General features: G+C 42.9%; 1 protein-coding gene across 1 annotated transcript in view; it reads right to left on the reverse strand.

The window, feature by feature from the left end:
* LOC147747108 (vitamin D3 hydroxylase-associated protein-like) overlaps positions 1–14515 on the reverse strand; it is a 458139-nt gene that overhangs the window by 391247 nt on the left and 52377 nt on the right. Inside the window, exon 2 of the mRNA XM_086952359.1 lies at positions 3115–3228. Coding sequence (XP_086808485.1) covers positions 3115–3228 — 114 coding nt within the window. The remainder of the gene's footprint in view (positions 1–3114; positions 3229–14515) is intronic.

Genomic DNA, 14515 nt, shown 5'->3' on the forward strand with positions numbered 1-14515 from the left:
TTCATATGTATGCGGATGACATGCAACTTTACATGAACTTCACCTCTTCTGAAGACATCACTCAATTCTACCCTGACGAATACTCAAAACTGGCTAAGTGAGAACCACCTTCTGCTCAACACCTTCAAAACGGAATTCCTTCTCATATCTCTGCCTAATCACACCCCCAATATAGACCTCTGGCTGAAACACCTCACAGCCTTGAACTGCTCTTCTCACATTATTGATTCAGCCAAATCTCTCGGAATCACTCTGGACATACACCTGAACATGAAGAACCATATTAGTAAGGTGTGTGAGGGTGCTAACCACCAGATGAGGATACTTAGGAAACTCAAACCATTCCTTTCACAAGAGGACTTCAAGCAGGTGGTTCAAGCACTTGTTTTGCCGAGGCTAGACTATGGCAGTGCTACACTCTCTGGCCTCCCCAAATATACCTTGGCCCCACTAAGGGCTTCCTTGAATGCCGTGGCCAGATTGATTACAGGTACAAATATAAACGCTCACATTTCCCCATCCCTAAAATCCCTAAATTGGTTGCCATTTGAAGCAAGAATACAACTAAAGATTGCCTGAATTACTCACAAAGCCCTCCATTTCAAAACCCCCTGTTACCTGCTGCAAAAAATGGAGGGGACAGCCCATCAAGAAATGCACACTCTTTCCTCTTGAAACCATAAATTATCCTCAAAAAGAGAATGAGGCACAGAGCTTTCTCAGGCTCGGCCCGAAGATCTGTATCTCTCTCCCACTGAAAGTCTGCAGAATCGCATCCACTGCTTCTTTTAGATCGGAAGTAAAAATAATCCTTATGAACAAGATCTTGCCTTAAATGGCCATGGCTCGTCTGTCTCACTTACTGCAACTGGATTACTTACTCACTATGGGTCCGATTCACAGAATGAACTTAAGACTCAATCCTAAACTTACTACTATTTTGGTATTCACAGAATGCACTTACTACTTTTGGCATTCACAGAATGCACTTACTACTTTTGGTATTCACAGAATGAACTTACTACTTTTGGGATTCAGAGAAGTTAGGATTTTGTCTTAAGTTTGTCTTAAGTCTGTCTTAAGTCTGTCTTAAGTTTGTCTTAAGACAAACTTAAGACAAAATCCTAACTTCTGTGAATACCAAAAGTAGTAAGTTCATTCTGTGAATGCCAAAAGTAGTAAGTGCATTCTGTGAATGCCAAAAGTAGTAAGTGCATTCTGTGAATACCAAAATAGTAGTAAGTTTAGGATTGAGTCTTAAGTTCATTCTGTGAATCGGGCCCGGAATTAGACTAACACCTGTGAAGCCCAGAGTCGTTCGGCTATACTCTTATAAGTTATGTTTGTTCTTCTACCAGCACGCTTTTGTATTAGCTAAATGTGATGTTCTTTGATACCCCCTATTTAACTGTTCTTGCCTGCGTCCTTAAATGACGTTGTCTTGGGTATAACTAGGTGTTGGTCTATGCCTCAGCATCAGATTCAGACGAGATTCAGCAGCAGATTTCAGAGTAGATTCATGAAGAGACTCTAGAACAGACTCAGATGCACATTCCTCTTTATGCTAGAAGAGGTTTAGAACTTTGCGTTCTAAGCTTTATCTCATTGTGCGGCTACATGCTATGTGACACTTTACTTTAGAAAACGTCTACTGAAGTTTTCATGCTGACACCTACCTTTACTGTATGGATCTTTATTAGGGCTGGGCGTAGTTCGCGAAGTAGCGCTACGTGTAGCTACACGAAGTGCACTTCCACCTACGCAAACATCGCGTACCACTACGCGACTGCGTAGTACCTTGTTCGCACTGTGCAAGATGCCGTTTTCAATGATTGCACAGTGCGGACAAGCATCCGCACTGTGCAATCATTGAAAACGTCATCTTGCACAGTGCGAGCCGTATTTTTCTGCTGCTCGAGGAGATTTGTACTCGAGTGGCCGCTTTCTCAACGCGGACTGGTAGTTTTTCATCGTGAGCAGTTGTGAGCCTACGCGACCACTCGCAATGAGAAACCAGACCTCTCTGCGTTGAGAATCTCGCCGGTATGTTTATTTTCCACGCTCGCGATCGGCAACTTGATGTTGCTGATCGCGAACAAGGAAAAAGTCTCGCCAGGATGTCATTTTGCTTGCTCGCGGTCGCCAACTTGACGTTGAGGACCGCGAGCAAGCAAAAAATGACCGCTGCACTACGCTACGCTACGCGTGTTCGCACTGTGCTTCGTGCAGTTTGCGTAGTGCGAAGTTGCACAAACTTCGCAAACTATGCGAGCGTAGCGTAGTGCTTTGCCCAGGGTTAATCTTTATGCGATTTAGTTCAGTATTTTTCTGTGTAGAATTTTGAGATCTAAATGCATTATTGACAGGAAGATCGGAATTTTCAATCTCCTCCTCATGCTGTGTTTGTACTGATCTGTACGGTTGCAACTGAGATTCTCTTTCGTAATTTGTTATTGAGAATTAAGTTTGTTCATAGAGCTGAAAGTCCTTTGATAATTTTGCATTGTTATGCGATGTTCCTGAGATTGATTTTTATTATGTTGGCTTTGAACTTGTAATAAGTCTATACTTAACCTGATTTCCAACTCAGAGCTTTACTGTGTAGCCAAATGGATTGCAGTGTAATTGTGATCTTGAACTGATACCTAACTCTTTTATCCCTCGAGCTCCCTAAAAAGATCAGCCCAGAGGGGACGAGAAAAAGGCCCAAATTCCCTCTTCTAGAGCAGCAAAAAGCGATCATTGCCGAAGGGGTGGTTCTAAGGCATTTGAGATGTGTGGGCTAGTCAGGAGAAACTAGTGACCACCATATTCAATGTGGGTCCTGTGATCTCTGCCTGCTATTCCAGACACTGTGGATGAGGCTCTGTTGTGCCAATGATTATGCCAGGGTGATGAATGTGTGACCCAGAAGGGGACCATACAGACAATTTTCAAAATGAGTCAATTCATGCTTTGTTTAACCCCAGTAAAGGTGCCATATATCTTTTGATGCATCATGACTCCTAATAGTAGACAGGATCCCTGTGTTCCCTTGGTGCTGATACTGGAGTTACTGAAGCACTAAACATGATCACAACCCTTGATGCAACAACAAGATTTCATTTCTTTTACCTTCCACATGTAGGCGCAAAGGGCACTCTCTGGGGAGATTGAACCATCCTTTAGCTGTGCAGTCAGCTCCATGAGAGACAAGGATAGGATCTCGTCCATATTCATTCCTTCATGCTGAAAACAAAAATGTTAAAAAACAATGTATGTTAACTTGTCTCCCAGAGACACAAAGCCAAAGATAATCTATGAACAAAGCCACACTGCATGCACAAAAAATGAAAGTAGGTGTAAGCAAAGTGTAAGCGTATTTATTTAATAGGATCATCCAGTGAATTATATTACAATATATCCCAAAACCCAAGCAGACGTCATCAAACAATGTAAGATTCTAGAATTTGAATTGTTGGTGACTGAAAGTCAGGGGCATTGCTTCAAAGGGGTTGTTTAGGTGTTACACCCCCTAATAAATGTGTGTTCTAAAAATAAAGTTGATTGCAGGTGCTTTCAGTTGGGTAAGGTTAAGTGTCTGTCGGATTTCACCAGATCTTTTTATATAAACACATACAAAAAAGCGCATACACTCTGTCCTTTTCTTTGAAATTCTTCAAAAATGTTGATTATTTTAAAAAATATTGTGTTTTCTCACACTTAGCACCCCTGTAAATCTGCATTTGTCTCCCTTTCCACTGCCTTTTATCCACGTTCATGTGCCCTTCTTGTCGAATAATTAATGTTGAAGTACAACTGTATCTCAACAAGAAAACCTAATTGGGGAGCGATCCCTTTTAGGCCGAATGCCCTCACTCACCAAAGGTGACATGCTTCATCATTTGGGGTTTCTCCTCACAGTGGGAAAACCTAGTCCCACTGAGGGCTACAACCACCCCTCTGAGAGGTTGGAGCTCTGGGATGTTTTCGTTATTCACCAAGCAGATGGGAATGCTAAAAACCCAAATGCGAGCAAACTGGTGGAGTGGGGCTTTCTTCAGGACCATATAACAAAGCTGCTGCTAAAGTGAAAACCTCCAGTTACAACTTCAGTACTACGACGGAGTACCGACAGAGAGAGTGGGGCTCCCTTCCCTGAGTTGTGACCAGGTTGAGGTGGGCTTACTTTTCCTACAGAATTGGACAAGTTCCAGTGATACCGTTTATCTACATAGGATTACTAGTTTTGTATCTGACACTTCTTTCTTTTCATTTTTTCACTTTAGCAGCAGCTTTGTTATATGGTCCTGAAGAAAGTCAAACATACTTGTTAGATGGCAGATGGCTGAAACATGTTGACGTTTCTTTTTATTCTAGCAGTCTAATCATACACTCTGTAGCACTGCGTTTTAACCCTGCCAGCCCAGATGAGCTAATACAGTTTCTTTTCATCTGCACTAGGCAGTTTTAAATTCACCTTTTTTACTATTTACTTTTCGCACTGCACTCTCACTCCACCAGTTTGCTCGCATTTGGGTTTTTAGCATTCCCATACAGTTATACTTCATCTTAACCTTTGTTGGTTCCAAGTCCTGACAGACCCAAGAAGTTTATTGTGTGATTTATGTATGTGTATAGGGGGAACTACTTCTTGCAGGTCTTTAAAAATCCTATCCCTCGGACCCCCCCTTGAAGGACTTTTTGTGTTATAAATGAATAATTAATGTTAACATTATACACCAGCATGACTGTTGGAAAATCTAAAATTTACTGGATACCCTTTAAAGGCAGCTACAATCACACATTTCTGACAGGGAACAATACAATGAAATGAAGCACCACACAATCGATTTTTTTGGCTTCAGAGGAAACATATTGTATTTCAGCACTGAGGGCCCGATTCACAGAATGAACTTAAGACTCAATCCTAAACTTACTACTATTTTGGTATTCACAGAATGCACTTACTACTTTTGGCATTCACAGAATGAAATTACTACTTTTGGTATTCACAGAAGTTAGGATTTAGTCTTAAATCTGTCTTAAGTTTGTCTTAAGTCTGTCTTAAGTTTGTCTTAAGACAAACTTAAGACAAAATCCTAACTTCTGTGAATACCAAAAGTAGTAAGTTCATTCTGTGAATACCAAAATAGTAGTAAGTTTAGGATTGAGTCTTAAATTCATTATGCTCGGATCTTTCACTGATGGTAAGTGACTCATGGATAACATGATATTAACACGGCATGTACTGGTACTGAAGTCAAAATCTAGACACCTTTCTTCCTTATCGGCTCCTCCTGCAGGGGAGCTGGGTCCCAGAGAAACCCTTAATAGGAAAGTGACCTTGACCCAAGATATCTGTGCACAAAAGGGCGCCCAGCCCTCCTGTGTCACCTCTGTAAATCATGATCAAGACAGACACTGCCTCTAAGGCATCCAGGATAATCTTCCAATGGAGGGTTCTTTTTCGAGAATGTTTGACACCTTTTTTACTCAATTCCTGTTCAACTAAGACACATTCTGGCGTATAATCTACGTTCATTGCTTCATGCTGACCAATGTCCCATTCAGTTCAATGACTCTGAGCGGGTTGATTACAATGGGCAACCAAAAGTATCCTCCACGATCACAGCTTTTCCCTATGACACAGTCGTCAACTTTTATGGGCGATTTGAAAAAATTTTTGCTGGTGGGAATGATTTGCTAGCTGGCATATTGCCAGCATGTTTCCATAATCCTGAAGAACCATGTATAGTGAGGTAGGGATAATGTGACGTATGACTGGGCTTCCCAAGGAGGGCTACCCTGTGGAAGACCTAGAGAAATGTGGTAGAGGATCCTACTATTGCCTGCTTGTATGTATTGAAACACTACAGCGGCCTTGTATGTGATCAAAAACCTAACTAATATTCTCTGTCAGGTTCCAGTTGATTCATACCAAATTTTCCATTTCGACAAGCTCCAACCGCTAATCTTTGTCACCAGTTTTTCAGGAGTAAATTCAAACATTTTATTTACTAGCAATATCCTTCAAGAACTTTGACTAGTATTCCTAAAGCCGCAGGAATGAGGCCAACACTTCTTCATTCTGAGGAGCCAATGCTTTTATAATAGTATTTACCAATCGATGCCAAGGTTTATCACCTCCTTAAGTTACTGCAAATGAAGATACTGGACTCAGTACCGAGAAGTTTACATTTCTCTTTTATATTAGTATTCCCTCCTTCAAGAGCTCCTAGCGCCTAATACAATATTTCAAAATATTATGTGATGTGCTTGCCAAATATCCCAAAATTGCCACCCTGAATCATGCAAGATAGCAACTTCTTTTCTCTCAGCTCCCAGCAATGCAAAGTATTTATTTATTCGTTTTTGCACTTGGAAGCGTTTCCTCTCTTTTGCCAGAGTTGAGTATTTCTTTTGTATCTCTCTATGGCAAGTAAACCTTCATTTCAGTCCTGCATTCGTAATTATGTCGCAGAATCAGAATTATAATTATAACAAAGTCTCCCTTCCTATCCAACCATTGTTTGATATAAAAACGAATAGAGGACTGCAATTAATGCTCCCTTGCTAACGTACATTCATTTCAATTGGTCCGATAGCAAGAGAACCTTCATCATAGTTCTGTTTTTGGTTCTATGTGTAAGGAAGACCAAAGAAGCTGCCAATATATTCCTTCTTCTGTTTCTTTGTTACAGAAACAAAAGTAAGACTTTAATAATGGTTCTATTCTCTTGTGAATGCAATTTCACATAGAAAAAAAACAACAGAGGGCAATAATTAAGGGCCCCTCACTGTACAACAATAGTCTTGCTTTTGTTTCTATGTGGAATAAAGAAGTCCTGTTTTCATTTCAATATCATAGGAACGTAACTAGAATTTATATCAAGGCTCCTTCACTAGTTAACTTATTGGCAATAGCTCAACGGCTTTCCACATCTAGAAATCTGTAGAGAGCGAGCATTTTGATTGTGCAAAATCTAATACGAAGGCTTAATTGCAGATGGTGGTGCCAGTAAGTGGCAGCCTTCTCAGAATATGGATCAGCGATGAGATAAACAACCGGGATTTTAAAGTATGTGCGTATGCGGATGATATCGCGGTATTAACATCAGATATTAGTAACGCAATACCTAATATTATAGGGGCCGCGGAAATGTTTGGCCGGTTCTCTGGTTATAAACTAAACATTGAAAAGACACAATTTCTTCATTCGGAGGCCGGCCGCCCAGAGAATATTAAGGTAAAATACTTTCACTATGAGAGCAGTGATATGGCAAGTGAGTACCGTAGGTTTTGTGTCTTGTTGTTCCTAGAGGACATAACACTTTGTAAGATGCAGCCCATTTCAGAACAATCTTTTCTTGTTGAATAATAGCAAACTGTTTGGATCAGGATGTTATAATATCCATCCATAGTTTTCACAAGAGAAAACGTCTTAAATGGACTTGTATTGTGGAGGAAATAACACTTGTCTTCCTAAGTATAGTTTAGTACTTTTTCTTCCCTCAAGGATGTCAAAAGTGCTTTAAGTGCTAATACATTCTAAAGTCATTTGGAATGCCTGTGTTTGCCTGCATTGGCACAATAATTTCAGACTAGTTGGCTTAACCTGTGCTTAGTTGAATTGCCTTAATGATTTTTGTGGTTTATGTTATCAGATGTCCTTCTCAGAATTAATATGAATGGAGTACCCTGCATACTCTGAAAACCCAAATTGAGCTATTAAGGGCTAGTGGTGAGGTTGCCACAACAAGCTGCTGGGTGTTACACATCCTCCTGCTAAGATCCTAGTGCTGGACTGGAGGCCAAGGAGACAGGAACCCACATTGATCCGGACACTTTAGCATGTTGATCCCAAGACACTGTGTGCCTATTAGGTAAAGCTAATTGTGCTATATCTGCAGAGGGGTCAAACTAGTTTCTGATGAGTATTGACCCTAAATTGGTAGATATTGCTTCAGCTGAAGTGGGTCCCTTTGTTGAAAGCCTTCTAATTGGCATCAAATTCGTCAGATATTGGGGAGTTTGTCATCTTCTTTACAGCCTTGGACAACACCAAAACACAAGATAAGAGACATCAAGAAAGAGCTGAGATCAGTGCTGAGCAGACAGACAGTTACGCTAATTTGGTCACGAGGACAGTACGTCTTTTAGCCTAATTTATTCAGGCAATATTCCTGGGTCCTCTACATTACAGTGCAGTACAATGGCTCAAGATTGAACACCTGAGAAAAGGTTTACTTATATGGATCTGGTTCTTGTTAGAAATTGGGGTCTCTTTTTGGCAGTGGTATACACCCTGTTCAAGTAGAGACCCTTCTATTGAGTCAGGATGAGTAAATTACACACCTAGGTTTGCCTGTGCTCACCCTCTGGTAGCTTGGCACAGACCAGTCAGCAATGTGTTAAGCATGTGTGCACACATAAAGTAATACAGCGAAAACACTACAAATGGACACCACACCACTTTAGAAAAATAACCTATCTTTATCTAAACCAAACAAGACCAAAATGATAACAATCCAATATACAGATATGAAAATAGAATTTTTTAAATGTAAAAACAGTTCGGTCCATAGGAAACTACGGATGCATAATTTTTAGCGCAAAGTACCTTAGATGTGTTAAAATTACATGACAAAAACAGACACAAGGAAGGTGATGCATTATTTCCTTACTTCTAGGAAAGGCTATTCATTGGTTCCTTACTTACAGGGAAGGTTATGAGTTGGTTTCTTGCTCCAGGGAAGGTGATGTATTGCTTCCTTATTGCCAGAGGTGATGCGTTGGTTCCTTACTGAAGAGCAGGGGATGCGTTGATTTCTTACTACAAGGGGAGGTGATGCTTTGGTTTCTAACTGAAAGCCCAGCATCAATGTAGATTTGGCACAAAGGTGTGATGCGTGAAAAAATCCAGGCGCTACAGGTTGAGATAGCAGTGATCCAGGCGCTACTTCGATTTCAGCAGCCTCAGACAGGTGGTGCCCTGATTTTTCCAGGCGCTCAGCAGGGCCTGCGTCCGAGTCGGAGCAGGAATTTCAGACTTCGGAGACACAGTGCTCAGGAGTCTGTCTGCGGCAGTTTCCTCGGCCTCTGACAGGCACTGCGTCAATATTTTCAGCCGCACCACAGTAATGCGTGTGATTTTCAACTGAACTGTAGTTTATAGTGGGGAAAACAGCACTGGAAGGGTGATGTGTGGATTTCAGCAACAGGAGCAGCAAAACAAAAAACACCAAGGGCCCAGAACTGGAATTGGCACCCAAAGGCAGGTTAGAGCTACCTGCAGTGGAGTTCAAGGATCCTGCAGGTGAAGTCTTTGTAGCCCTGAGACTTCTTAACAGGAGGCAAGTTCTATATCAAGCCCTTGGAGAATCCTCTCAAGCAGGATACACAGCAAAGCCCATTCTTTGTCCTCTCCAGCAGAAGCTGCAACTGCATGCCAACCGAGCAAAGGAACACATAGCTCTTGGCAGAGGTTCGTTTTAGTCCAGAAGTGTTCTAAAAGTTTGGAGTTTTAGATCTAATACTAATACCACTTTTTACCATTGAAGTCTTTGTAAGAAAGTCTCTGTTGCTCAGTAAAACACGGTTATGTCCTCCCTTCTCAAGCCATACTACATGGGGTGGAGACAGCTTTGTGAATGACACAGCCTATTCTGGTGTTAATGACAACTCTTCCCACCACTCTAGCCCAGACAGACTCAACAGCATATGTAGGGCACACCTCAACTCCCTTTGTGTGAGTGTCTGGAGTGAATGCACAAACAGCCCCTGTTAGACTAACCCAGACGTTGATTCCACAAGCAGGCAGAAGCACACAGAATGGTAAAGGAAGAAAATGCCCACTTTCTAATACTGGAATTTTCAAACACACAATTTAAAAACCATCTTCACCAAAAGAGGTATTTTTAAATGCTGAGTTCAGGGAACTTAAACTCCAAATTTCTATCTCTTCCCAATTGAAAGTTACACTTGTAAACTGTTATAGCTCAGCTATACCCATCAACCCTTAGACCACTCCTTGATGGGGGCCCATATCCTAGTGCCCAGCTCCCACCTCTTTTTCCTCCTTAAAAGATAAACAGGAGACTCCAAATTATACAGTGCAAGCATCCTAGCTCTCCAATTAAAAAATGTAGGAGCTTCCGGGCTAATCCATTGAGACGTAATGCATATGCTGTCCCGATGCACTCACAACCCATTATCACCAGCTCTGGGGAAATTGTAACCGGAATCTTTAGCACTGCATTAATAAAGTACTCAACTTCATGAACGAATTCCCCCAGAGTTGGACACAGATAAAACATGTGTACTGCATCAGCGGCTAGAAGCCCACACCTGCCACACCCACCACCCTTCCGCCTCCCCCACTTTGCAATCTTTGCAGGTGTATAGTACAGATCAAACATCGACATGTAGCATTGCATCTGTGAACTACCAGAAACTAAAATCTGACTTGCTATTTCCAGAGCAAGCCTGATATCAACCTCATCTTGCCGAATTTCCCCTCCCACTTAGTGTTCTGCACATCCATATCATCCAGATAACAGGATAAAAGATACTGATACACTGCACCTATTCTTGCTTTCCTTTGGGCTAATTCAATTATAGTAACCTTTTCAAACTTTGTGGCGGTCTCCTTTGGCATTGATCAAGAAAGCTTCTGATCTGCAGATATTTAGAAAAATCATGGGTATGTAAATTAAACCTCTCCCTAAGAAAAGAAAAGGAAGCCATTTGCCCCCCTGAGCACAAACCACCAATAACCTGCAAACCCAATAACTGCCATCTAAAGATAACCTGGTCCTGGAAAATCAATGGCAAAATTCCAGCAGCCGAAAAAGGCATGTAGGTATTGATGTTTGAAATTTCACACTTGCGAGAAATCTTAAGCCAGATCAAGAACACAACCTCAATTACTTTAAACCTTGTCTTTTTTAAATAACTCGGTTCGAGTATCTTCCCTAAAATGCCCTTAGCCGCGTCACCCAAGCCTATTTCATAGATAGTAGGTCTATTGGCTACTGGAACCTCAACCCTGTCTCCTGCTAAAAGTATTCCAAAATGTTGCAGCATAGCTGACCAATAGTACACTAAAATATTAGGAATGGCCCACCCCACATGATCTCTAGGGAGACACATCCATTTAGCCGCCCTACGTCACCGACGATACCCCCAGAGAAATCTAAAGCAGGCCCTCTAGGCCCTACTCAAAGATACTTGAGAAAATTTTAGCTGGATGGTTCTAAACAAGTACATTAATTTCGGGAGGACCAGCATTTTAAGTATGTTACATCAGCCGTACAATGAGAGATGCAGATGATCTAATCTTTCAAGTTTAGTATTATTAGATTCGACCACTGGCAGAATATTCAAGTCAGGGATACTAGCTACTGAGGCAGTGATTTTGACCCCCACATATGTTGCTTCAGTGATAAGAGGGACGTCGAGGGACGCATAAAAACTGAATGTAGAATCTGCATCTTATCGACGTTCAATTTGTAGTCTGATGATAGTCCAAATTACTCAGCAAGAATCGTTAAGGTCGCAAACGCCGTCGGAACATCCCTCATTAGAACCACAATGTCGTCCGCATAAGCCAGCGTCTTATACTGTACCATTGACCCTGACCGGCAGAATGTTTGGATCTCCTTCGATTTTACTAAGGAAAGGGTCAATGTACAAAGCAAAGAGCAAGGGCAAACACGGAGAGCCTTGCCTAGTGCCCCTACCGATATTAAATAACCCAGTTTTCGGGCCTGAAATACGGATTGTTGCCGCTGGAGAGATATACAATGCTTGCAGTGCCTGTATAATTTGAATGCTAAATCCCTTCCAGCGAAGCACTGCCCACATAAAACCCCAGGGGACCCTGTTGAACGCCTTCTCGGCGTCCAACAGGATCACACCAAGGGAAGACTCTGTGGCCTGCGCCCAATCCAGCAGGGCAATGACCAGCCTGACATGGTCAACCGTATCCCTTCCAGGATAAACCCATGTTGCCGTATAGACACTAATGGGGTAATGACTTCATTGAGCCTAGAAGCTAAAATCTTCAAATATATTTTACTATCTGTATTATTTAGTGAAATAGGGCAATAAGATGAAGGGTTTAGCTCAGGCGTATCTTTCTTCTTAAAAAGCACAAGGGTTGTTTGCCTCCATGATCGGGTATAAAAATTGATAGGAGATCCTGTTGGATTTCTTGGGTGAAGGTCCTATAAGATTCTAACGGGATAGCATCCGGGCCAGAGGCCTTCCCATTGGCCAAAGATTTCATGGCCAATTCGACCTCTTCCCATACAATCCTCAGGGCTCTTCCTTGAGCCTATATAGACGGAGGCTCTGCCACACATGTCCCGGACACCGGCAACACCCCGCACGCAAAGATCCACTCCAGCCTGCACAATGGGGATAACAAAAATCACGCAGAACCTGACTGTACCTGAGACTGCACCGGAGAACCATCCGAGTACCCGCACATTAGCTAAGCTGGCAACTATAGCCCACCAGATCCATGGGAACTTCTGGCCGAACTACCTCCCCCCTACCCCTCCTTGCTCTACTCCTCTCCACTTTCCTGCTATTGACCTCTGCCTTCACCTATCCTGGCCCTAGTTCCCACCCTGTTTATCTCCTCTCTCTACTCCTCTCCACTTTCCTACTGCTGACCTTTGCCTTCACCTGCCCTAGCCCTTAGTCCCAACCCTGTCTATCTGTGAATTTTCCCTTGTCATGTGAGATCTAGCTATTTTGTCTGATGCTCGATGGAGCTACCTGGTTTAGCTATAGGGGAGACAGGTCGGGGATTCACTCCTTGGACGTCACCTACCCAGTCGGTCGTTAGCCAGACTTCCTTTCGTCTCTCCTGTCGTCTCTTCCTGCATCCTCACTCTATCTTTGTCTCTCCTTCTCTCCTCTCTCAATGTTTTGAGACTGAACTATTTTGTCGAATGCCCGATGAAGCTACCGGGTTTAGCTATATGGGAGATGGGCTGTGGACTCCCTCCTTGGTCGTCACCTACCCAGTCTGCCGTTGGACAGACTTCATTTCGTCTCTCCTTGTTGTCTCTTCCCCTATCCCCCCTTTCTCTCCTTCCATGCCCCCTCCCCTCTACGCTCCATTTATCTTGCCCTCCATGTTTTTTTAAAAATTGTTTTTCCCATTGAGACTGAGCTATTTGGCCAACGCCCGGTGGAGCTACCTGAGAGCTATAGAGGAGATGGGTTTTGGGACTTCCCCTCGACCGCCAATTACCCAGCCGGACTTTGGACAGACTTTCCTTTTGTCTCTCTGCCGTTATCTCCCTACTATCCCTTTACCCTTAGCCCCTTCCCCTCTACACTTCAATCATCCTGTCTTCTATGCTCCTGCATTTATTTGTCTAGCAACTGATGTAAATTGAACTGATGTAATCTTGTAATGTAATTTTTGTGGAACCTCATGTAAAGCGCTTTGATACCTCCGGGTCTAGCCAGCGCTATATAAAACTCTTGAATAAATAAATAAATAATGTTTATATGGGGCCCCTAGCTGAGGTAGTCCGTCCGTATGGAATAAAGATCATTACCTACGCGGATGACACTCAGCTAGTGGTGGCCCTTAATCAACTGAACACGACCACCGACAACCTAAGGACCAGCCTGGAAGAGGTCTCCAAGTGGATGACCCTGTTGTGTCTTAAACTAAACGGCGAAAAAACTGAGCTAATGCTCCTAGGCAACCCCTCCCCACTCACACTCAAGTCATTGTGGCCCCCCTGCCTTGGCGCCACCCCACTCCTAAGGATAAAATCAAGAGCCTGGGCATAAGGCTCGATAAATCCCTCAATTTTATCGCCCAAGCCACTAAACTACCGACTACCTGTTTTGGCCTACTTAGGCTAATACGGAAGATCCCCCCTTTACTGCCTTTTCAAGCCAGAAAAATAATGATCCAGGGACTTGTTCTTTCAGGGTTGGATTTTGGAAATGCCTTGTACCTAAGAGCCCCTCAAGCCACATTGAACACGCTCCAGATTGTACATAACTGTGCGGCGCGCACACTACTCCAAATCCCCCGCCGTCTCTTGGTAAGGACCAGCCTGAGGAGCCTTCATTGGCTTGCGGTGAGATGAAGAATTGAGTTTAAGACCCTCTGTATCACTCACCGAGCATATTGGAAAATGGGAGCCGCCATCAATCATTCCTTGATCACTGCCTACAGCCCCACCAGACACCTCAGATCATCATCCTCTCTTCTGGTAACGGTACCTAGGATTAAGAGAGCCAGATGCGGGCGCCGGTCCTTTTCATACAACGCATCAAGGCTCTGGAACTCCCTTCCCCACCACCTGCACACAGAACCTAACCTCCTATCCTTCCATAAGCATTTAAAAACCCTGCTCTTCTGACACACTGAATATTCCTCACCCGGACCCCCACTATGCACATGTCTACAGTGCTAGGACGCCTCAGGGTAGCTACCGCGCTTTACAAATTTTCTTTTCATTTCATTTCATTCATTCACAATTGGGGCTGAGAG

The sequence above is a fragment of the Lissotriton vulgaris genome, chromosome 1_1 (genome assembly GCF_964263255.1).
Source record: "Lissotriton vulgaris chromosome 1_1, aLisVul1.2, whole genome shotgun sequence".
Lineage (NCBI taxonomy): Eukaryota > Metazoa > Chordata > Amphibia > Caudata > Salamandridae > Lissotriton > Lissotriton vulgaris.